The sequence below is a fragment of the Python bivittatus genome, unplaced genomic scaffold (genome assembly GCF_059951505.1).
Source record: "Python bivittatus isolate LINGU-HERP-01145 unplaced genomic scaffold, Pbiv_v1 ctg000400_np1212, whole genome shotgun sequence".
Classification (NCBI taxonomy): domain Eukaryota; kingdom Metazoa; phylum Chordata; class Lepidosauria; order Squamata; family Pythonidae; genus Python; species Python bivittatus.
In genome coordinates this window covers 5,567,585-5,591,654 of record NW_028277073.1, presented here as the reverse complement: position 1 = coordinate 5,591,654, position 24,070 = coordinate 5,567,585, and the positions used below count along the sequence as shown (strand labels likewise).

At 39.5% G+C, this 24,070-nt stretch overlaps 1 protein-coding gene across 3 annotated transcripts in view; it reads left to right on the top strand.

Annotated features, from left to right (window-relative positions):
- Positions 1–24,070, top strand: part of UNC5B (unc-5 netrin receptor B) — a 184,591-nt gene that overhangs the window by 100,460 nt on the left and 60,061 nt on the right. For all 3 annotated transcript variants that reach the window (XM_088144363.1, XM_088144362.1, XM_088144361.1), the window contains exon 2: positions 21,720–21,941. In XM_088144363.1, the coding sequence (XP_088000489.1) occupies positions 21,720–21,941 (222 nt within the window). The remainder of the gene's footprint in view (positions 1–21,719; positions 21,942–24,070) is intronic.

The following is a 24,070-nucleotide window of genomic DNA, read 5'->3' as shown; positions in this document are numbered from 1 at the left end:
GTGACCTCCACTGCTCCCTTCTCCAATGTTCCAAGTACAGCGTTGGCAGAAGAGAGACTTGCCACGTCTCTTTTCCCATGCTTCCCACAGCCTGAGACTATAGAAGAGGCAAAGGAATTTGTTCCTTTGTAATCCGGAGATTTGCTTTTATAGAGGGGCTGGGTGGCTGCATTCGTGGTTGAGGATTTCTAGTAATTACATATTTATTTGATTGATACAGGTTGATGGAGATCTTTTTTTCTTTATATGTACACTGGAAATTCTTTTCCTGTATGAGTATTAATATTAAGCTAGGACAAAGCTTGCACTGACTATTGTCTTACAAAAATGTTCTATGGATAAAGTCATCCTTGTGTTTCTCAACCTTGGCAATGCTGGCTGGGGAATTCTGGGAATTGAAGTCCACACATCTTCAAGCTGCCAAGGTTGAGAAACACTGCTTTATAGTGTGGAAATTAAAGCAGTCACACACTACAGAATACTTCTGTGCCTGCCTTTTATTTTCAAGACCCCCCTAACATGCTTTGGGAGGCAAAAACTGTTTGGGCTAAAATATAGATTGATTGTATAGCTTTTTTGTTATTTGTATTTTTTTTTTTAGAACATTTACCAATAATCATCAACTTTAGCAAGTGGTGACTTTAAGAATGGGGAAGTTCCTAAAAATCATCTGAAGATACAACAGCTGAATAAATTAAATCTTTAGTGATGAGCATGTGATTGCCTTGCTTAAAATTGGTACAGACCGGAAAAGCAAGTGTAGATTTCTAAACAGGGAGTGATTTTTCTCTATAGTTTTTAGCAATCAGTATTTTTACAATTTATCTGAAATTGTCAACTCTTTCATGGGCTGTGGGCTGTGCTTTCCCACTGTTATTTATATAACTCTTGTTTCACCCTTGGTTGCCCCAAAGAGGAAATAAGGTGCTGATGAAATGGTTTATGGATTCTTTGCATTCATGAAAACACTGTGCTATTCTACACCACTATGGTGTAATCATTCAGGTGTTGAAGAAGAATTAAGGAAACCCAGATTCGTGTCCACCCTCATCTGTGGAAACTCACTATGGGTAACTTCAGGCCAACCACAATTCCTCTGTCCAATCGCCATCACAGTCTTATGGGAAGAGACAATATTATGTAATCCCTTTGAACTCCAGAAGCAAAGGCTGCATTGAAAGTCTTAGGGAGTTGGCCACTCTTATTACCTCCATAATGAGAGATTTATTTGCTAGTCAGCTTTTGGCTGGGTTGGAAAACTGCACCAAAGACTTTCCACTCAAACCTTGAGATGTTATAGTCCACCATTATCTTTGTTATGCACGCTGACATACCTTGCAAATCTAGCAAAACCAAAATAATTTATTGCTGGTACTCCTATGCAGCTTCAGTCAATTGAATCTAAACAGGGTACACACTATTAATACATAATAATAAATCAGAAATCAAAGAAAAATTACAAAAACATATAGCAATGTTATTCTCAGTGCCCACTCATCACAGATAATATCCATTCTCTTCAACTCCTCAGTCTCTTATTCCAAAACGTATTAACTGTTCAATGTTTTAAACTTTCAAACAACTAAAAGGTAAAATTAAATATACAGTGTCAGACTTTCATCCTGAAGAACCATTTTGCATCTTTTGGCACTTTTTTTTAAACTCTGCGTGATGATGTTAGCCTCGTAAGACTGCAGACAATGAAACTTCTGAATCTGGAAAATGTAACTGAAAAATGAAGAAACAATGAAGCAGGGTGGAAACTTGTCCCATAGTTGAAATCATATCTCATGATTTGCAATTACATATCCATCCACTACATCCACATGTGTGTCTCCTATGTAAGTATTATTTGGACCTGTGTCTAAAGTCACTTCAAGTTCTTCTTGATCTTGAAAGAGCTTTTGAATATTAGAGATGTTCCCCTTTAGCTATAGCAGTATTCTATACTACACTAAGACAGAAAGTGAAAGAATTCTTGCTTGCTTAATCCCTACTTCTAACAAAACCCAGAAAGCTGTAAATAGCACATTTCAAATGCTAGGTGTATATACATACCCTTCAATAAACAAATCCATATGGGTGACCCAACTATTAAGCAAAGGTGGAGATATGTGGAGTAACAAGAACAGTAGCATGTTTTAGTGTATATGAGAAAAATGTTTGTTCCTACCCATTTTTTTTTTAAATCCATTCAATCGTGTCCGATTCTTAGAGACTGCCTGGACAAGTCCTTGCAGTTTACTTGGCAAGGTTTTTCAGAAGTGGTTTGCCATTGCCTCCTTCCTAGGGTTGAGAGAAAGTGGCTGGCCCAAGGTCACCCAGCTGGCTTTGTGCCTAGGCAGGACTAGAACTCATGGTTTCCTGGCTTCTAGCCGGATGTCTTAACCACCACATCAAACTGGCTCTCCCTACCCATTTAAGTATATGCTTTGCTGCAAATCATAAGGGGTAGAGTAATTTAGGAGGGGAAAAAAAGCATTATTGTGGATACATAATAGTACGAAATATAATGAGGCACAGGAGAGTTGCCAATGCAGTAGACTATCATAGCCTTCTCTTTTATAAAGTTATATAGACTAATGTTAAAGCATACTTGGAACCAATTACTACATGTACATATGCATAATTGCATAAAAAAGTGCAGTCGTTTGCTTTTAAGGTTCCCAAAAATTAAAAAGGAAGGAAATCCTTTCTTCCATCAATAATAGACATCAACTGGCAAGTCTTTATCCAGGTTAATATTAGTGTTTGTACTGTCTCAGTAATAGATTCATTGATCAATAAAGCAATGGCCCAAAAATGATTGTTAAAAAAAAGGATATCCCACAACAATTAAAACATAATGGGCTCTACCACCCAATCAAAAAAGTACCATCTTCCTTCTAATTTACAACATCCCTTTTAATTTTCATTTAATTTTCAAATATATAGCTTACCTAAGCCAAGTTCTTCTTAGATGGAAGAACTTGGCTTAGGTAGTTCAAGTGGTTCCTCAACTAGATTGACATCTCTACCAACTATCCATCCAACCAACCAAATCCTTTCATACCAACATTTACTAAGCCCAAAGATCAATCACATCCAACATTTTATCCCACTATGTTTTATTCCAAAGATGTTTTGATGGTACCAAGTTGGGAGAAGCTGAAGTGCATATACCACACTAGCTTTCTATTGTGTAATGCTTGACTTCAAAGTATCTGTAATATTTTGGATATTAGTATTAATATACATGGATTTCATTATTAATAGCAAAAGCCAAGATTCTTGAGCATCAAAATCAAATAATTCCAGAATTTCCATAGGAAGATTTTTAATAGATCTTCCTGTTCAGGAGGCCCAGATGACCAGTTTGGGTAGGTCAAATTAGACTGGATCATTAGAATACTTCAGTGCATAGACATTACTCCAGACTAATAAGCACTTCCGATTGCTTATTAAACAGGGCAGAAATCTAAAGAGTAAAATTGTTCATTCCATTTTCAGTGGAAAAGTTACAATTTCAAAACAATAATATACCAACTGTTAATGTGCTATCTGAAGCTCAAGTTAGCTTCAGAAGTTTTATATTGTTTCTCTGCATGAATTACTATGCTAGCCTTGCCTTCTTCCTCTTATTGCTTATAAGGGGTGAAAGCAACTGAATCATTTCATGATTATAGTGCAAAAGATACAGCAAACTGATCTCTTCTTGGACAGAGCTATTGGCGTGCTGCATTTCTGCATGGATCACTGCTCTGAATCCCTCCCCTGCTCTATCGGAACAGACTAGGAAAAGTGAATGGTAGACTACCTGTGATGCAGGTAATCCTTATTAGACTTTCAAGTGTGCTTCAGCTATCGTAAATTTGAGAAATGCTGCTGTAAGTTTCCCCTCTCCTTTCACATGCCAGTAGCCACAGCTCTTGCTGCCCCCCACTAAAAAAAAGTGTCTTTATGATTCCACCAGGAAACTTAGACCTTTGGAAAAATGGTTAACTTTTCTTTTCCAAGGGTTTGGCATTAAATGTGGACATGTATCTAATGTACACTTTCATGTGCACCTCTGTCTTACTGAAGCCCTGTTTCAGTCAAAGCCTGGTGACCCTTTCTCCCCAAACCCCATTCATCTTCTAAAACCCAATATGTCTCTTGCTGTTTCTTTCAGACCCCTTAATTTTGCTGCGTGGGGACAGTTTCCACATGTCTCTTTGTAGTATTCATGGCTTCCTAAATATAGGTACAAAGTATAGTACAAAGAAAACAAGTTCTGTAAACCTACAGCAGGTGCTCCTTGTCCATATGCTCACACTCTGTGTTTGAAAATAAAGCCTCCCAAAAGCTGTGAGTTCAGTTTCAAAACATTTTCTAGGAGCCACTGTATAGAGCCACATCCCACCAGAATGGCATCACAATAGGTGTTCCTTATGGAGCAGAGGACACTCTAGTTTGCCAGAGTCTAACAACACCACTTTTATCTAAGGATTTCAAATATAAGGCTGAAATCGGCTATGAGGATGGTGAAGAATGAATGGGCATGCTAGTATTATAAATGAAAATTTAAAAAAAAATCAATTAATTAATTAGCTACTGTTTAGCCACACAGTCTAAACATGATGTGAGTCAGAAATGCTTTAAGGAATGGGAACATAACATCAGAACTCCAGCATCTATCCAGGTCACTCCACATGGAAGCCAAATGCTTAAGTTCTGTATTACACAGTTTGCCAAGGAAGTGGCAGCAGTAAAAGTAAATGGGATTCAATATTAATCCCATTAACAGTGATTTTTTTTTTTTTTTTGGCTGTCCTCTGTCTTTAGCAGGTGTGGCAATAATCAGCCCATAAAGTTTACTCCTATGCAGGGCAATCTTCCTGTACCAATTTCTTCTTTGAAAATTCCAGGCCAAAAGCTTATTCTGGTATCTCAAATATGTAGATATAAGGCAATTTGTATCTCCTTTCTCCTTGTTACATCTACCTCCTCCTCCCCTGCAAATCTCTCTGGTTGTGGTCCTGGTGTTTCTAGTATAAAAGAGTCTGTATCCTCTCCCTTTTTGAGAATGGTAGCTGAGATCAGAGAAGATAGGGACATAAGATGCATTGCTTCTTCCTCCATGGTGATTTAGTGGAACTGAAGCGGCAGCAAGTGTTAATCCCAAAAAGAGCCTGCTTACATATGTCCCATGGGGCAATAGGAAGGGAGGGAAACAGAACCTAGGAAGAAAATATGAGTGGGAGACCTGCTGCACACCTTGGGGGAACCACTGGATGGTTACAGGACCAGTTTACATATGATGCAACAAACATGGCTTTATGATTATACATATCTTTGGCACTCCTCACCCCAAGTCATGCTGTGCTGCCTTATTGTGGCAGGGTGGTAGTGGTGTCCCTGGGAGGGATGAGCAAAGAATGTTGGGCATGTATGCCAAGTGTATATATTCCCAGCAGGGTCACCCTAGGTGTGAAGGTCATCCCAGCTGCCCAGCTAAAGCAAGCAAGCACCTATATTGGGCAGCAGGGGTAAAGGAAGATGCTGAAGGCAAGTGATCACTTTAGTGACAATGTCGTCAACATCATCATCTGCTCAGGAGGCATCATCTCATACCACACAGGAGAAGGCAAGGGTAAACCACTCCTGTATTTTTACCGAGAAAACGAACATGGATAGAAAATATAAATGGTTGATGATATAGCGCCAGATGATGGGCTCTTCAGGTTATATGACGCTCATGCTACTGAGGAAGAGCTGAGGATCTTTCAGAGTACTAATGTTTAAGACATGGGTAGATTAAAGTCTTTGGGATGTCCGTCTGCTGATGTTGCCAATACGAACCTGTAAAGACAGAATTATGGGGGAACATCGAACGTAAGAAGCATGAACAGGGGAAAGCTCAAAACATGAAATGAAATGACTACAAATTGGCATCTTAAGGGATCAGCAAACTGAGATGGACTGGGACTGAACGCTTTCAGTCAGAAGGTTTCATGTCCTGTTTATTATTCAAGACATGAAAAACAAAGAAGGAACAATATTGCTTTTATAGGTAGGACTAAAGTTAAATATAAAGAAGACCAAACTAATGACAACAGGTACAACAACCAGCCTTAGGACTGACAAGGAAGATATTGGAGTGGTAAATAGATTCTGCCTTTTAGGATCAACCATCAACAGTAAAGGAACGGGCAGTCAAAAAATACTCTGCAGACTAGCACTTGGTAGAACAGACCTTCCATGGAGGCCTTGGAAAAGAGATTCAGGTGCTCAGATGGGTCCATACCTACAAAGATCAGAATCATGCAAGCCATGGTATTCCCCATGACACACTATGGAAGCAGAAGTTGGTCTTTTAAGAAGCAGGTTAGAAAGAGTATTGACACTTTGAACTTTGGTTTGGAGAATACCATGGACAGCCAAGAAAACAAACAAATGGATCATCAAACAAATCAAATCAAACCAGAGTTCTCATTCGATGCACAAATGACCAGGCTCAAATTATCCAGCTTTGGACACATTATGTGAAAACCTAGCTCTCTGGAGAAGGCTCTAATGTGGGAAAGGTGGAAGGAAAGAGAAAAAGAGGATGACCAGCTACAAGGTAGACAGACTCAGTTATAGTGGCGATGAATGCACCATTAGAAGATCTGAAGGGCCAGGTTAGGGACAGATCATCATTAAGGAAATCCATCGATGTGATTACTAAGGGCTAACACTGACTTGATAGCAGAGATCAATCAGTCAGCCAGTTAGTCAAATGTCTTTGCAAGAAGCTGAAGTAGATATCCTTCATTTCAAAATTGCAATATTGCCTTCCCCATTACAGACCTGATCAGTCACTGAGATTATAGGGGAGATGCTTGCCTCATGTCTAAGAAGTACAAAGTGCAATCCTGCAGTTGTTCTAGCGTGAGCTTTCTTTATAATGGCACCCGCAGTCTGGAGTGCTCGTGACTTGAAATTTGTGGGGGTGGAGGGGTCATCTGTTATTACATCATTTAGGCACCTGTTGAAGACCTGTCTCTTCATCAGGGCTTCCTCTGTACTGCTGTTGAATAAATCACTCTTGTTTTGTTTCTCCCCCTCCCCCCCTTTTTTTTGTGCTGCATTTGTTTTTAATGTTGTCTTTAAATTATTGAGTATTATTTAGCTTTTGTAAAATGGTTCAGGATGTTTTTGAAGATGATGATGATGATGATGATGATGATGATGATGATGATGATGATGATGATAGCAACATAATACATTCAGGCATACGTTTACCTTTGTTTTGCACCTAAAACTGTGATTGATGAAGTGGATTATTGAAACTGGGTTTAGGGAATAATAAGTGCCATGTATCTTGAACCATATTTCAGTGGAATGTATAATAATAATAAACCTGGGCAACTCTACAGTACTTTATGTTTGGCCATTTCCAAGTCTTTCACTTCCATTTGGAATGTTTGCCTTACTTCTCTTCGCTTGAGATGTTAAGAGGTGAAATCCATGACCCCAGTTTATGGAAATGTGTAAGTCTTGCTACAAGTACGTTCCACAAGTTCCACTTTAAATATTATTTTAGAAATGGGAAGTAAGCAGAACCAGTTGAGTTTATTTCTCTTTTTCTTGCTTCCTTGTAATATTTGAACAATTTCTAAGGTGCTGGAGAACACAGATGTATATGTATATTCTGCCACACATACACACACACATGTGACACATGTAGTGAATTTGGGCTGTGATATTTGCACATTTAAGCCATGGAGGAAATCTTTGAGTAGAACAAACAATAAGTTAACCCCACTCCCCTTTTCCCTCCCCTAAGAGACATTTTTCTTTTCCACACCATTGATTGCTACTGATGGGAGCAAGGAAATAAATATTGTAATGTTATTTGGACTTGGAATCAGTTGAATGAGATATCATGGGAGAAAAGGGGGAACATGAAATGAAAAATGCCAGCCTAGTGTTTTTGTAATGTGCAGTTCTGCCCTGGCTTTAGCTATTAGGTGTGATCTCTGAACTTACAGGTTGAACTGGCGGGAAAGAAAGCAATATGAAGGGGCCAGCACAGGATCCAAAGGCCTTTTGGTCATTAAAACTCACACATACTCATTGTTATTCTGACAGATAACAATGCCAGGGAGGATATTTGGGCTGAGGACTGGAGAAGAGTTGCTATAAAATATAAAACTATTGACAAAGAGAATTTGGGTGAGAGGGAATGCTGTATCTCTTTGCCAAGGATTATACTGGCATCTTTATTTTTAAACTCTCTCTCTCTCTCTCTCTCTCTCTCTCTCTCTCTCTGTGTGTGTGTTTTAATTCTACCTTATCCCACTGTAGCAGTTTGTAGCAGTATCTCCAATTCTTTCTTTCTTTTTTTTTTACAAACCGAAAGAGCCAGCTGCAGACCTCTGCAAATAAGTCAAGGGGAAACAGATGTTGTGTCTAATCTGGATCAAAAATGGCAGATTAAAATAATTCATATGAAATCCATCAAATAAACCATGTTTACTGCTTTAGGTCTGGAAAAGAGACTTTGGGGAAGAAGAGTGACTTTTGTCTACCTTGATTTAATTCTGTTTTAATTCAGTCTATAATGGTTCATTCTGTAAAGAATCCTTTGTGAGAAATGAAGAAAGAATCCCCCCCCCATTTTTAATTATGTTCTTATTTCATCAGTATACCTTTACAGTCGAAAGTCTAAGATACTGGATAAATATAGTGCTATCTTTGGCCAACTAGGGAAAGATTAATGGCGGCCAAGCAGTTGGTTCTGGATAGAGCACCATGCGATCAGATTTGGGATGCTTGAGGATTTTGTCCTACCTGAAGCAAATTGAACCCTGAGCCACATCTCTCAGACTAATATGCTAGTCAGAACATAGTTATCCTTCAGGTTTTGTATGGTTTTGAATTTTGTGATGGAGTTCTCAGCTCCAAAAGGATACCACAACATATGATGAATTGGGTGCCCTGGTATCAGGCTCGACTTCTGATGACTGCATGGATAAATGCTTTTGAATAAAAAATTCTCATTCTGCCAAGGACATTGCTGCAATATCCTTGAACTGTCCACCCACCTTATCTCTTTTTTTTTTCCTTTTTCTTAAAATATTTTCATCTGTTCATATGACATATGCAAAGTATGTCAGTTTCTGTTTGCTGATCATCACTTCAGTGAAGTAACCCATCTCTTTTGGTCCAGAATAGATAGATTGTTCTTCTTACAGTCTATAATGGTGTTTTTCAAGAAGTGTGGAATGTTGGCTGGGGAATTCTGGGAGTTGAAGTCCACACATCTTAAAGTTGCCAAGTTTGAAAAACACTGGTCTATAGTATTCTTAGTAACCATCTCCAGTTCCATAACTTGTAGATAACTTTTTTCTCTTAGGCTTTCTGCAACTATATATTAACTCTAAAGACCACTCTTTAATTAGTTTTATTTTATTTTTTTTTGTCCTAAAAATTCGTCATCCTTCAGTACCTCTTTTTCGCTATTAGGGTTTCTCAGAAGATTAATCAGGTACTCATCGTTTAAAAATGTATATTTGGTGAGAAAATATGTTTTAAAATGTGTATTTAAGAAAATGTATTCTCTCTCTCATGCACACACTCGTGCGTGTGTGTATATATATATTTCTGATATATATGTCTGATATATATTTCTGATATATATCAGAAACAAACATAAAACCAACATATAACCAACTGGTAGGCTGTTTAGCCAAAAATATATCTAACTTGTGAAATGGCTTGCATAATATGCACATTGTATTGCCCAGATTTGTAGAATGGGAATATGGCAATCTTCCGTATGTCTAGCCAGCATTGTTGTTACTTAGTCTGGGCGATTATTTTTTCCCTTTCACAAAGGCTAACTTATGAAATTGACTCCGGGAAAGCTGGCGACTGAATCGTTTCCCAAGCCTTTCTTGCCCCATTGCAGTTTCTGTTGGTTTTCCACTGCGAAATGGAAAACTTCTTGTCTTGAAGTTTCGTGTTTCTTCATCCTAATCTACAGTGGCCATGGAATTCTATTCATGCTGACATCAGCGTTCTCTTACACACATCAGGCCAAAAACCTTGACTAGCTGAAAAGAAGAAAACTCTGGGGTGGGCAAGGGCTGGAGAGGCAAGAGAAACGGGTTTGTACCTTCACGCTGGCTGTACCCTGTGTATAAATCACAGCTCATTGAACAAGTTGGTTAGGCAAGACGTTGCTTGTATACAGAGATCTTTTGTCACCACAGAGAGCGCTGCTTAAATTGCCCAGTGTAGCAGAAAGCTCTGAGCACTGTCTATTGACATGTGTCATGTATTAAGTTATTTTCTTTTTTTCTCAGGGCCTAGCTTTTCATCTGTTCGTGGGGGAGTGGGGTTCTTCTTTCTTTGCCTTTCTCCATCCCTCTCAACCCTGAAAGAGATTCCCCTTTTCACTCCCTTGTTTTTACCCCTTGCTGAGGGAATTGTCTTTGGAGCTGAATAAGACCATGGGCACTCAAAGGGCGACAGAGGCCCTGACCCACTGGTGCTGGCAAAGCAGAAACACAGTGTAGGGCAAAACAATCACAACTTCACAACTCCAGAGGACCTTTTTAATCAGTTGCCCTGAACTCAATAGCTCTTGTGCGAGAGGCAGCAAATGTGTATGAGTGTGGTTGGAATGGTTGGTAAGTGAGAAAGAATAAATTTCTGCTCTGTTGTTGTTAGCATCAGCATCTCTCCTCTGCCAGCCAGACTTTACAAATAAATCATGTCAAAACGGAATAGAGGTTACATTATTTTACTGCTTTTCAGAGTTGGGGGATAAGCAGCGACATGGGGGATTCAGTTTCTGGTGACGCCTGTAAATGAACTGAATAGCAGGAGTGCAGGGTGTCTGCCGCGTTGTGCATTATTAAGCGCCATGCATTATTAACCTCTAGTCATGTTAGATAGTCATTGTTCTACTCCTGAAGAAAGACAAGAAGAGGCAACCGTTTCTTTTGACTCAATAGAGCTGTTTTTTCTCTTGTAAACTCAAGTTATTAACTGAAGCACTTGGTGTTGTCTTATTTCAGCACAGTGGCAGGGAGAGGCCTTTTTTCCCCTGTGGCTTTTTCAGGCAGCTGCTCTGAAGCAGACCTAATGTATTTCACATTCAGGATTAGTAGGAAATCCCAATTCAATAAGGAGAAAACCTAACATCACTTCCTTTTCGGTTAAAACTCTATAGAGACTGTTCAAACCAGCATGCTAGATATGCTTGGCTTATAACTTCTATTACCTAACACCTTGACTCATTCTCTTATTAGAAAAGCTCAGTATCTCTCTTAGGGATCAGTATAGTCAGCTGCAAATGATCCAGTAGATCTGCTGAATCAGCTTTGCGTCAGACGCTTTACTACACAAAGATAATAAGGAAAAGTTACAGAAGTTTCTTCTGAAGTTTATGACATCTCAGTTCTTCATAATCAACATGCAGTTCTTCAGAAGAACACAAAACAATGTATCAGAAGGAAAGGGGCATGGATCAATTCAGGGGTAACAATATATAGAAAAGGGGCGGGGCTTGATCATGACACCATGCCCACATGCAGAGAGGCTGATGGATTAACTACACATAGTTTGGATATTTTATTCTACCATATATAGCTAAGTCTTAGAAACTGAGCAAATCCAGATCTTCCCAGTTCTGCTGGATGATCAAGAATTCAGTCACAAGTTTGCATTTCAGGCCACAAAACAGAAGAATAAATCCTTCAGGCTACATACATGTGTTAATTATATTTTGGGGCTGAAATATTAACTAGAAGGCTTTTTTTTTTAGCCAACCTTTCCCCTAAATGAAGTATTGTACATATAAACTAATTATAACTCAGCTACATACAAGTATAATGATTGTTTATAGTGGTCCACATTTGTATAAGTTTTTTATCCCTCCAGATCACCTCAGTACATGGCATTAGTTTATCAGCAGCCCAAATTCAGCCAATTAATCCTACAGAATGATAGCACACTGGAAGCTAATGCAAGGAATAAATAATTATAAAATCCGTCCCTTCGAGTATGTTCAGGATGCAGTATTGAAAAGGGCTGGAGAGACTGGGGATAATCAAAGTTGCATATCTAGAGGAGAGCAAATTGGGAGGGAGAGGAGAGGAGAGGAGGAAAAGAGAAGAGAAGAGAAGAGAAGAGAAGAGAAGAGAAGAGAAGAGAAGAGAAGAGAAGAGAAGAGAAGAGAAGAGAAGAGAAGAGAAGAGAAGAGAAGAGAAGAGAAAAGAGAAGAGAGGCCAGTTGGGCCTTTGCTAATCCAGGCAAGAAGCAGCTGAGAGAGATAATTCAAAATCTTGCAATAGCAAAATCTGTCTGTGGAGCTGCTTAGGAGATTTGTTGCAAGCAAGGAAGAGTGCTAGAAGATTGGAAAGTTGTGAAGGAAACACAGGACTTGAACTGCTAGACCTACTGTGTTTCTTTCCTGACTTCACAACCTAAGAGGTAGGATTTTACTCATAAATTCATCCCTTATTACTATGTATTTGCCGCTCAGGGGTTCCATACTAGGGACATTTTAAGAATAGAACAGCTTCCTCTGGTTTGGCTTGGAGAGAGCAGCTGATGCAACCTGGAGGAAGAGAGCTATTAAATTCTTGTCAGACCTCAGACCCCTTAAACATATAAACCAGTTCATCAGTGATTTGTGTATTATCACCAAACCTTTGTTGAACAATAGATGTTCTGTTCAGTACAACGATGTAAGTCACAGTTGTTCTGTGTGTGACCACCTACCATGGCAAATGTACCCTTCTGGCCATGAGAACTGACACTTTTTCAGTAATCCTGAGCACATAGAAGTGTTTTCCCTGTACTTCAGTGCTTGGTTGAAGGTTCAGCATAAGATATTTTGCTACACAAAATGATCAGATTAGGGTTGCCAGAACTGGCTTGCAAAAAATCCAGATTGACCAACAGATGGCAGCAAATAGATGGCATACTCTTGCCTGCCATCTAGTGGCCACCCAGTTTCCTGCAGCTCAGATTTGGTAGACATAGACACAGACAAGATGGCTCCATTTCCGTCATCATTCCACGCACTCAAGCTGAATAGAGGGGCTGTTGACTCTTAGTACAATCATAATTCAGTGCTCTCCAATATAAACTGCACAGGGAACTGATATGGTGGGGGAGCAGAATATGCAGCTTGTGGGTCACACAGTTTTGATGCTTTATCAGTGTTCCCTCTCCCTCATCCCTTCCCAGCATTTAGAATCTCAGGTAATCATATCCTGTCTTCCTCACTCCTTACAGTACAAGGGGTCGTGTTCTGATAGGCCGCATGTAGCAAAGTAGATCACAAGTTATATTGGCCTGCTTGTGCTTACTTTTCCACAATAAACAAAGTTTCTTTTGATAGAAATAAGGGTCTGTTTTTCTTCCCCTAAAAGCATATCATTTATTTTATTTATTTTGTTTTATTTAGTTTAGTTTTATTTTATTTTTTGCTGTTGCTTTAAGCTTCAGAGTAGAAGCTGCTTTTCATAACTGCCACAAGCTTGCCTCTGCGAGATTCTGTTCTCTCTTGTCTAAAATCCTCACTGGTTCTTAACTGATTAGATACACTTTTATGTTCCTAAAATGACAGCATGTTGAGTGAGTGGAACCCAGCTCCAAGAAGTTAAGATAATCTTAAAAGACAAGGCGTATATTATTTTCTCTATTATTTGATTGAAATCGAAGTATATCGTGACTGTTTCTTCAGATTAAGATGAGAAATACTCTGAACAAAGGCACAGCCCTTGTGCTGCAGTCAAAAATATGTCATTGTTGTCACCTCAAATAGTTTTATGGTTTGTGCAGTGGAAATACTGAGCATGTTAAACTCATGTGTCCATCAGAATCTGATTTCTTTCTTGCTTTCATTGTCTTGAAACTGGCATGGAATGCAAGGAGACCAAATCTATCCTCCTCTGTATCTGAATGAGAGAGAGTTTCTGTGCATGTCTGTGTGTTTCTCTCATCAAACTGATAATGCTTAGTAGTGAGATATACACTTGGATATACTTGCATTTAAATGTGAAAGGCATTCTAAGAAATTCCAACACACGCTATCTCTTCCAGATGAATACTCTCTTTTTGCTGCTACCTATCAGAGCTTTGGGTCAGGAAAAATGTCGGTGCTTTGCCCTGACTGCCATCCCATTCTAAAAGGTTAAGGCTTCCCAGTCTAAGATATTTTAAACCAGGTCTTCCTGAGTCAAGATTCACCAGTCAGTTATGTACTGTGCCAAGCCAGGAAGAGGACTACATTGCTTTCGTCATCTCAAGCAGGCAATAAAAAATAGATGCTGATAGTTTGTTTTCATTTGACCGGTCAGAGCTTCCAATGCAAATGTGGCCTGGATGTGGTTCTAGCCCTTCTTCTGCTAGATGTTCCACAAAGTTCATGTCCACTGCTTGTCTTAGGCTCTTTCATATTACAGGTAGTCCTTGTTTAGTGGCCACAATTGGGACTAGCAACTCGGTCGTTAAAGTGGTTGCTAAAGTGAAACTGCGATTGTGCTTATTATCTTACTTCAGCTTTCCTTTGCTTTACAGACCTGCAAAGGTTGTAAATGCAAGGATTGGTTGTAAAGTTACTTTTTCATTACTGTCGAAACTGCAGTCACTAAACGAGGCAGTTGCTAAAAAGAGTTGGCAGATCTGGATGGCAGTAATCCACATAACCACTAGATAGTAGCAAAGCAATTTTTTCTGTATCTCTTTCCTATAATCTAGTGATTCATTTAGTAGCCTTCCAGATTTGGCAGTCAAGATCTGATAGCCCTAATTCCTTCTGCTATTTTTGGCCAGTATGAAAAGATTGGACAATGCCTGCTTTTCTAGTGAACCAGCTGAAAAATAACATGCCGCAATGAGAACCGTTAACTATTTCTTGGGTGTGGTTGACTAAGTTCAGCATGTCAACTGCTTTTCCCAAACACATCAACTTTTATTTGACAGGGGATAGTTTTGTTGTGTGTTAATGTAAGATATTTTACAGAGCTTTTTAATGAATAGAAGCCAAGATCATCAATTCATTGGCCCACAATGTAATGTGTGTGAAAGTGGAAAAGGGAGGGTATTTCACCCCCTCCCTACAAAATAGTAAATGGATTTTTTTTCCCCCCACTGAGAACATCAGATGAGTGAAGAATACGAGAGATTTCCCATGCAGTGGGTGGCCGGGCTGGCTGGAATAAGCAGGGGTTGGGAATGAAGAATGTGAAAGACTGTTTCCATACCTTGTTAAAAATGTGCTGCATGGAATTCCCCCCCCATCCCCACAACTACTATCCCAATACTTTTATTATTGTTGTTGTTATTTTTTTTCTGCAACTTGCATAATTTGCTTGGCTCTGGCATTTTGTCTTAGCCCTCCGTTCTCAACTGTATTATTCATCTAGCCTCTTAGCTGTTTCATTTAGAGTTTTTAAGCCAGGCACACTGTGGTATAGTTTATACCATAATTCAAAAAGAGTAAAGCATTAATACTTCTGCAATTGCTTTTGGTCAGATTAAGATCCTGGGCAACCTCTTTATGAACAATCCCACAAAAGTTATTCCTCAGTCCTTAAAGTAGTGTTCATTTTCTAAGACGTTACTAGCCTGAATTTCCATATTGGCTCTGACGGCGTGGGAGTCTTTTCCTTTTTGATCCTTGTGGAATTATAGGATATTAGATTCCTAGTAGGCGAGGTTCTGGTCTGGTTTTTTAGTTTTTATTGACCCCCCCTTCCCCCTCCCCTGTTTTCCTCTCTAGCCAGCATAGAAATAAAATCACAGAAATGAGATGGGCATCTGTAGGGTGGAATTGGATTTTGCACATGTAACATGTAGCATTACATACAGCAAGTACAATTCAGATACATACACTGATAGACCAGATACTGTCTGTCCCTTTCTTTCCTCGGACACTGAGTTCTGAATTGTGGCTTCCCCACCAATCTAATTCTGGACACAGACATCAACCTAGGGAACCTATTCACATCTAGCAGACCAGCAGCTCCAATTAAAGCTACTGTATGTATGCACTGTGTTTGTTGGAGTGTCTGTCTATGACAGCTTTCCCAAACTCATTTTTCAACTTCCAGAACTGGCCAGCTGGAGTCCACAGGGTTCTAGAACACAGCTCACAAATATGTAGTCATCTCAAAAAATTCCTAACCCCTGGAAGGAAATCTTAGATACCATTGCCCTCAGTTTAGGTGCTAGTTCTCTGCAGTCACTAAATGAATTTTTGGATGGACAGAAATGCTAGCGATGGATTCTGATCACCAAGAGGATAAAGTAATTTGGGTAAAAATTCACAAGCATGCAATTTTCTCCAAATGAGCCCTGACTCATCTGTGATTTTCTCTTCTCTAAAACCCTCTCAATGTCTTATAGACCAGATACCCTCAATTATAATCAGCAAAGAAGCAGTAAGGGTGCTTCAATTTCCTTTAGATTAAAGATAGACTTTTGACATACCCTCAGAAGAATGTGCCTATTGCCTTGTGCAAAAGTGATCCCCTGCCGTAAAGCTAAATAAATGGATTATTTCATGTTAACTTTTTTACAGTCACATTATGTGGAAGCATGTGCTAGATTTATCTTCCTGCCATGTACTGTCAACACACAGAAAGTTTTTATGTTTGAAGGCAAGTTGAGGCTTGGAGATCAAAGTGTTTAAGAGAAACTCACCTTGTCCCCCCAATGGCTATATGAATTAATGGGTTTCATGCTGCTCTCCCAGCAGGAGAAGACAGAATTGGTAGATCATATTTCAAAAATAAAGAAACACAATGAAGAACAAGTAAAGGCACTCAGTAGCTTCCTGCATTTGAAACACTAGACAGTACAAGGAAAAGGGAAATCTCCTTTGCCTTGCGTTTCTTTCATTCCTGTGACCTCATTTTGTTTTATAATACAAAAGGAAACATTTCAGTGCCCTGTAAATAGTAATAGTTCTATCACTGTCTTTGAATTTTGGTCAGTCAAAATGTGCAACATTCATTCTTTGCCACTTCAACATTCTGATGATTCAGACTTTGTTTTCAGAATGTTGATTATGGCAAAAGGCAACATGTTAGTATAGAAACTAGAGGTTTAGGCAGATTCAGGGCCATAGCCAAAGGCATCACTAGGTTTCCTATAATAGCTAGGGACATGATATCATGCTGTTGCACATTTTCTCTACCTTCCCTGTTCAGTTTTATTGGCTGACCCCAGGTCAGAAAAATGTATAATAAAATGAAGGCACAACATGCATTGAATGAAGCTGATGTTAGCAAGCTTATGTTAAGAGAGGGTGGACATAAGATAAGGGGCTGCTGCCTGTAATGGCAATTGCCATGGCCTTCATGGTGTTCCAAGCTCACCGTCCGTGCATTTTGTTCCCCAGGACCGATATGGCTGCAAGAAATGTTATGCATTGAACAAAACTGTTCTGAAATGAGAGGTGTACATTGTGCCATGTGGAATGTGATGCTCAGAAATAAGAGATATCCCTTAGCTCAGAAAGACCTTTAAACATTAGCTTAGGTGTCCCCTGGGTTTGAAAGTTGCCATGAGCTGAAATATGAATGATACTTTAGATACTCCAGAGGTCCCTTCCATGGCAATAAAGCAGATACTTCCAGATTGCAAAATACTGTGCAGTTAGCTCAAAGTCCTTGGGTTTTAAATCAGAAGTTTGGTTTAAACACTCATGCACACAAGCACAGACACACACACACATATGCACACACACCCTTCAGCAAAATAAAAATAAAGCAAACAGCAATGGAAAACGTAATTGGTAGCTTCAGGCCAGTATAACATCCGTGGCCAAGGATAATGTATCTTTAAGTACTTGTAATCTTTTGAAATTCCTCCCGGCCATGCCCGAGAGAGGACATAAAGATTACCAAATGGGAGGTGGGAGGGAAGTGACTTGGGGGAGAACTTTGCCAGACACACTTTAAGAGACTAATGGATTTCTAATGTTTACATTCTTTATATACAAACCTGCTTTATAAATGATCCTGGCATTAAAGCTGTAAAACAAAGTCATAAAAACAGCCTGCAGCTCAAGCATAGAACATAAATGCCTTTTTTCCACAGGCAGATGAATGAGAGGCAGTGGAGAGAGCAATCAATATTTATGTGCCTTATCTGTGTTTCTGTGTTGCTGTCAGGGAGATGGTAGATAGACAGGGGTATGTATTACCAGCTTCTTGGGCTGGGTTGAAGTTTGCCTCTCTCGTGCTCAGTGCGTACCTTGAGAGTGTTTCAACCAACTCTTCACCCGATTGCAATATACTGTGTCCCATTTTATAGGGTGAACTTAGAATGCCAGATAACAGCTTTTCTATCACTATGGTTGTAGCGGTGGCGTCATCTGAAATTTGACACCTCCATCATGGAGAAAATCCTATACCTTCCCCATATTTTGGTATAGAATAATTGCAACAGAGTTTTCCCTGAGTTTGGTTTAGATGTCACACTCCAATATGTATACGTGGAAGAGAATATCACCTAGAGGAAGGTAGTATAAAGCGAACAAAGAAATAAAAGAGAGGATTTTGCCCATGGTGTGTGTGTGTATTTGACTTTTGTATTATTCTTATTCTGTTTGATCAAATTAATATGTTTTTATAAGTAGGGTAGTCTTTTTCCAAGATTCATGGCATTAAGTCCAGAAAGTTTAAAATGTCTAAATATTAGGTGAATCCTTTTGGTACTGCACCAAGAGTTTAATAGAAAATCAAGGATGAAGCTGTAGATCATCTTACAGGGACTGTAATAAAATCACTCAAAGAGTACAAAATATCATGACAGAGTTGCAAAAATTGTCCATTGAAATTTAAGTAAAAAATTGGACTTTACTACTGTATATGCAAAAGCCACTGGGACCATTTGCCTGAAAAAAAAAGAAGTAAAATAAAGAGATCAAAATTTTGCTTCATTTCAGAATTCAAACTGATAGGCACTTAGAACATAATACACTGCCGTCACTGTTATAGGAAAGAAGAAAGCATGGGTCATTGGTGTGGCAACACTTGGAGACATCTGAATTGATGAAAACCAACTGGAGAACATAAGTTATTTTGATTTACAAACTGAGGTTGAAAGGCAACGGAGGGCAAAATCTACTGTCTTACTGATTAGATGATGAGAATGATTTTGCTTCTATTCAAACTGCGGCCCGTTTCAAAGAATAAATAGTAATGACCACTTTATCTCTATTAGCTATGGGACCTACATGGAAGGGGGCATTTTATTCTTCATAATGATCTTGGACAAGCATTTTCAATTTAGCTCCAGAAAAGCCCATTCATCATAACACCGTCTTGTCTTGATTCAAGCTTCTTGCTCCTACCATTCCATTCTGGGTTTCTCCTCAGATGCCACTTACCAGCTTTGGGCTGCTGTTGTACAGTGGCTCACAAGGGCACGCCAGGAGGGCATTGTGTGCCTCAATTACCAGGCATCTCTGTGCAGTTGGTAAGGTTCAGAGAAAATTATAGACCTGAACATGAAATTAAGAGGGGGGTGAGGGAGGGGATACCTTGCCGCAATAGAGAGTAGGGAGTAGAGAAACTGGGGAGCACGCACACACGCGCACACACAGATTAGTTTGGAGTTTAATTTGCTGTTTCCAAAAGAGCAGTTAATGGATTATGACAAATGTCCTATTGCTTTCCCTAGTGCTGTGTTAAAATGGAAATGGAAAGTCAATTTTCCTAAATGGATTTTAAATGGCTTTGTGTATATGTTTCTGAGAAAGAGAGATTTGCTCAGGAGGCATCTCAGGCTGGTTTGGGTCTGCTCCATTGTGTTTCCTAAAGACTCCAAAAGAAAGTTATCCTGATTTGTGGCGAGCAGTGACAAGCTTTTCTGATGGTTTCATGCAGTTCTTTCGGTGACTTTAGCCTGTCTTACTGGACTTGCTAAAGGTTTTTGCCAACTCCTTTCTGCTACCTTGTAAGAAAAGTGCATTATGCTTTTTCATCATGGTGGCCCTCTTGATTCCTAATTTAAAAAAAAAAAAAACATTGTTGACCATCATGGGTTTCAAGAATCTCAACTATTTAATCTTCTTTTGTGGATCTCCTCAGCAACCGTAATTTGGGATATGGCCAAGGGAGGTGATTTATTCAGCTGTGAGAGGGAAGCAATATTTGTATCCTGCATCCTTGTAACTTCCATTTACCAACTCAATACTTCCCATTCATTTTTATGATACAAGACCAACCTTTAACTCAAGGTTTTACTCCAGATCCACATTTGTAATAGTATACGTCTACCTCCCAACTCTCTGAATATAGACCCCACATATCATTCAGTGCTTTTTTAAAATCAATATAACAAATGGATGTCCGATAGTTCTTGAAACACCAGTTTTCAATGTCTGCTAATATTGTCTTGGGCCTGTTACACATCCCAGAATTTGAGTTGGCAGGAAAGGGAGGAGATCTTTGATGCAAACAATGTTTAAATGAAGTCATGCTGAAAACAGAAAACCAAACAGCATGGCTATTTTACTTTTGTCTGTACTCCAGATGGCTAAAGAAGTCATCCCAACCATAGGCCTCTAGTTGTATGGGTCTACAACTCCCATGATCTTCAAACAGCACAGGCATTGTAACTTGCATTTACCTCATCACATCCATGCCAATTTGAAGGTGGTGGTGGGAGGAATCCCCACATAGTTGTAACCCTGTTCAAAATCACTATTGCTTAATAGCATATGAATATGAAATACTTGCTTTTGATCTCACCTATGTTTCCTTTGAGAGGACTTTTCATGCTTTAGGACTATTTCATAGGAGACATCTCCCCTGGACCATTCACCAGTTGTATCCTCCTTCATAAATGCTGCCTTCCTCTTGAGATCAGAATGTAGGGAATAAAGAGACCCTTTTTCCAAGAGCCTGAAAATATTTTTCTCTTTGGGACTCAATGCTGGGAATAAGGCTTCCTGTCCTAGATATCCAGTGACTCCAAGACCCACCAATCTGACTTCATTTTATCATGCCACTATTATCTCCTGGCTGTAGCACAGAAAGTTTACCCATACTTAGGAGTTAGAATGATGTTTAACATCTGCAGAGTGCTTTACAATATTCAGAGCACTTTATATATCAGTAAGAGTGATTTTCCCATGCTGTTGATAGAGGAGGAGAAAACTGAGCAAACTCTGAAGCCATCTGTAAATCTTTCGATGTTACCAAGTTCTGTCTTTTAGCAACTATGTTTCTGCAACTTGCATCATTTTAAGATCTACTAAATTTACTTCTGAGCAAGAATTTTGTTTTATAAAGTTTATACATTTATAAAGTTGGGCTACAACACTTTTCTATTTGCTGCAGAAGCAGACCTGTTAAGAATATGTCTTTACTCGCAACTTAAGTTCTGATGTCTGAGACAAAAACAGTGACCAACTGGAATGCATTTGGTCTAATAAAGTATGGTCTATCTGGCAATAGCACAAATTTGGGTTCACACATAGTGTCCTTTCTCCTCTTTTGCGTCTTCGTGCAGTATTAGTTTCCCACTATTTCTGAACCAGTTCTTAGTGTAAATCAGACAAAAAGCATGAACCATATTAAATTTCAAACTGGAGATGGTAAAAGTCAGAAAACCTGGGGCCATCAGTCTTGGGTCATCAGCTATTGGTCAAAGTGATGAACCAATAGATAAGTATGAGGTTTGGATTACTATTAGAAGCAACTAGAAAAGATTTCCTTTTTCCTCTTTCATTACAGGGATTGAGTATGGGGATGTACTGCCAGATTCCTTCCCATCAGCACCTGCAGAGTCCCTTCCCCATTTCCTGTTGGAGCCACAAGATGCCTACATTGTGAAGAACAAACCAGTGGAGCTGACCTGCAGAGCCAACCCAGCCACCCAAATCTATTTCAAGTGCAATGGCGAATGGGTGAATCAGAATGATCACCTGACAACAGAGAGTTTGGACGAGGTCACTGGTGAGGAACCTTGAAGGATTAGCCCATTTCTTATATTCTGCTCGCTTCTTTCCCCCCTCCTCCTCTCTCTCTTAAGATTTTGACTTTCCTTCTTTGGCAATAGAGAATTAAAATGGACAGAGAGTCTAAAGATGCCTGCCTCTCGTCCTAAAAGATTGGTGGAAGATTACTCAGGCAAGATCTTTGTGATGCTGTGGGGATTTTTCAGACTAAGTTCCTATGAAAGCTAATGAGATGTTCTTCAAAGAGAGGAGCAGCAATGATGGGCAAGCTCTCTGAAGAGTAGCTGAACCTCTGTAATGTACACCGTAGAGAAATTGAATATATTGTAGAGGAGATTCTCAACTCATTTTATGGCCTAGCATGAACATGAATCTTAGAACCCTTAACAGAATTCTCTGCATTTTGCAAATGTTCCTTGAAAGACAAATGGATGTCTAAATTATTAGAAAGTGTGCAGTCTGCTGCAGTAGCTGTACCATGGGAGGAACAGATCAGTCTATTCCTGATCCAGTTCTCATTGTTCTCTTTTTTTAAAAATTAAGAAATGATTATAAAGTCACAAACATGGGAAAAAAATAAACCCAAAGCTTATAATAAGTACATTGCACGTTGGCTGGTTTCTGTTATTATAGAGTTATGTAATTGTGAGATGACAGACAGAGAGACAGATGGATGGATGCTCAGTACAGGTAATCCTTGTTTCGCAAGCACAATTGGGACCAGCAACTTGGTCGTTAAGCGAAGCAGTTGCAAAGTGAAACCGTGACTGTGCTTACAATCTTACTTCCAGCTACCTGTGAAGGTTGTAAATGCAAGGAACACGGTTACTTTTTCATTGTTGTTGTAACTGTGAATGGTCACTGCATGAGGCAGTCACTAAATGAGAACTTCCTGTACGTTAAAACTGCTTTGGTTATCTGAGGGAATTTATCCCAAAAGAAGAATGAGTAACAAATGCGTAAAATGGGGTGGGGGTTTATTAAAATATGAGAGAAATGGAAGCCAGGGGACCAAATATAAATCTTGGTTTACTATTCCTTTAATTCAGCTTTCTCCATCTTGCCATTCTTTAGCTTGGCCATGGGGGCTAGGAATATGGGGAGTTATAATCTAATATCTAAGCCAGTGTTTCTCAGTCTTGGCAACTTTAAGATGTGTGGACTTCAACTCCCAGAAATCCCCAGCCAGTGTTGCTGGCTGTTGTTGTTGTTGGCTTAAAGATGCCAAAGTTGAGAAACACTGATCTAAGCAAACAAGGCTGGTCCTGGAAGCTAAGTGGAGCCAACTGTAGTTAGTACTTGGGTGAGAGACCACCTGGGAATTCCAGGACTGACTGTGAGTTACAATGACAAATCACTGAAATCTGCCAAGAAAACTGCAAAGATGCAGTAACCAGGTGCTGAGCTCAGCTGAAAAGTGTTTTTACATTTAGCCTGATGCATCTGAAAAGCACAAATTAGGAAGTGGTGTACCAAGGTGGGGAGGGGGCAGGGAGGCAGTCTGCCATAGGTATGGGCAATTAGGGATGTTGCCAAAACAAGGAGGCTAGCAGTGGGTGTGGAGTTGGGTTGCTGCTGCCAGTGTGCCAGTGGTCAGTAGCATAGCACAGCAGCAACAAAGAAGAAATTTGTGTCTTCAAGTCAGTTTTGACTCCTGGCAATTGCCCCCTGAACTTTTCTTAGCAGCAATTTTTGGAAGTGGTTGCCATTGTCTTCTTCCTTGGGCCAAGAGAGAGTGACTGGCTCAAATTAATCAGCTGGCCTTCTGCCTAAGGTGGGACTAGGACTCACAGCCTCCTGGTTTCTAGCCTGGTGCCTTCACCACTAGACCAAACTGGCTCACAGTAGTGGAGGAGCGGAGGTGGGTGTCAAATATGCTAAGCATGCTGTTGAATGAAGGGGATTAATCTTTCCATTTTGAGCATATTTCCTCAGAAGAATATCCATTTTTGAATATATTTTATTTCAAAGGATGCATTTCTAAATCTATTTCATCCTAAAGTAACATTTTTATACCATGTTTGTAAATGCAGTGTTAGCGCCCAGAGCCTCACTGCAAAATTTGGAGAAGTGTAGAATCCTAAGAGCATGTAAGTTTTCATCCGTATATTTTCTGGAGATGTTGGT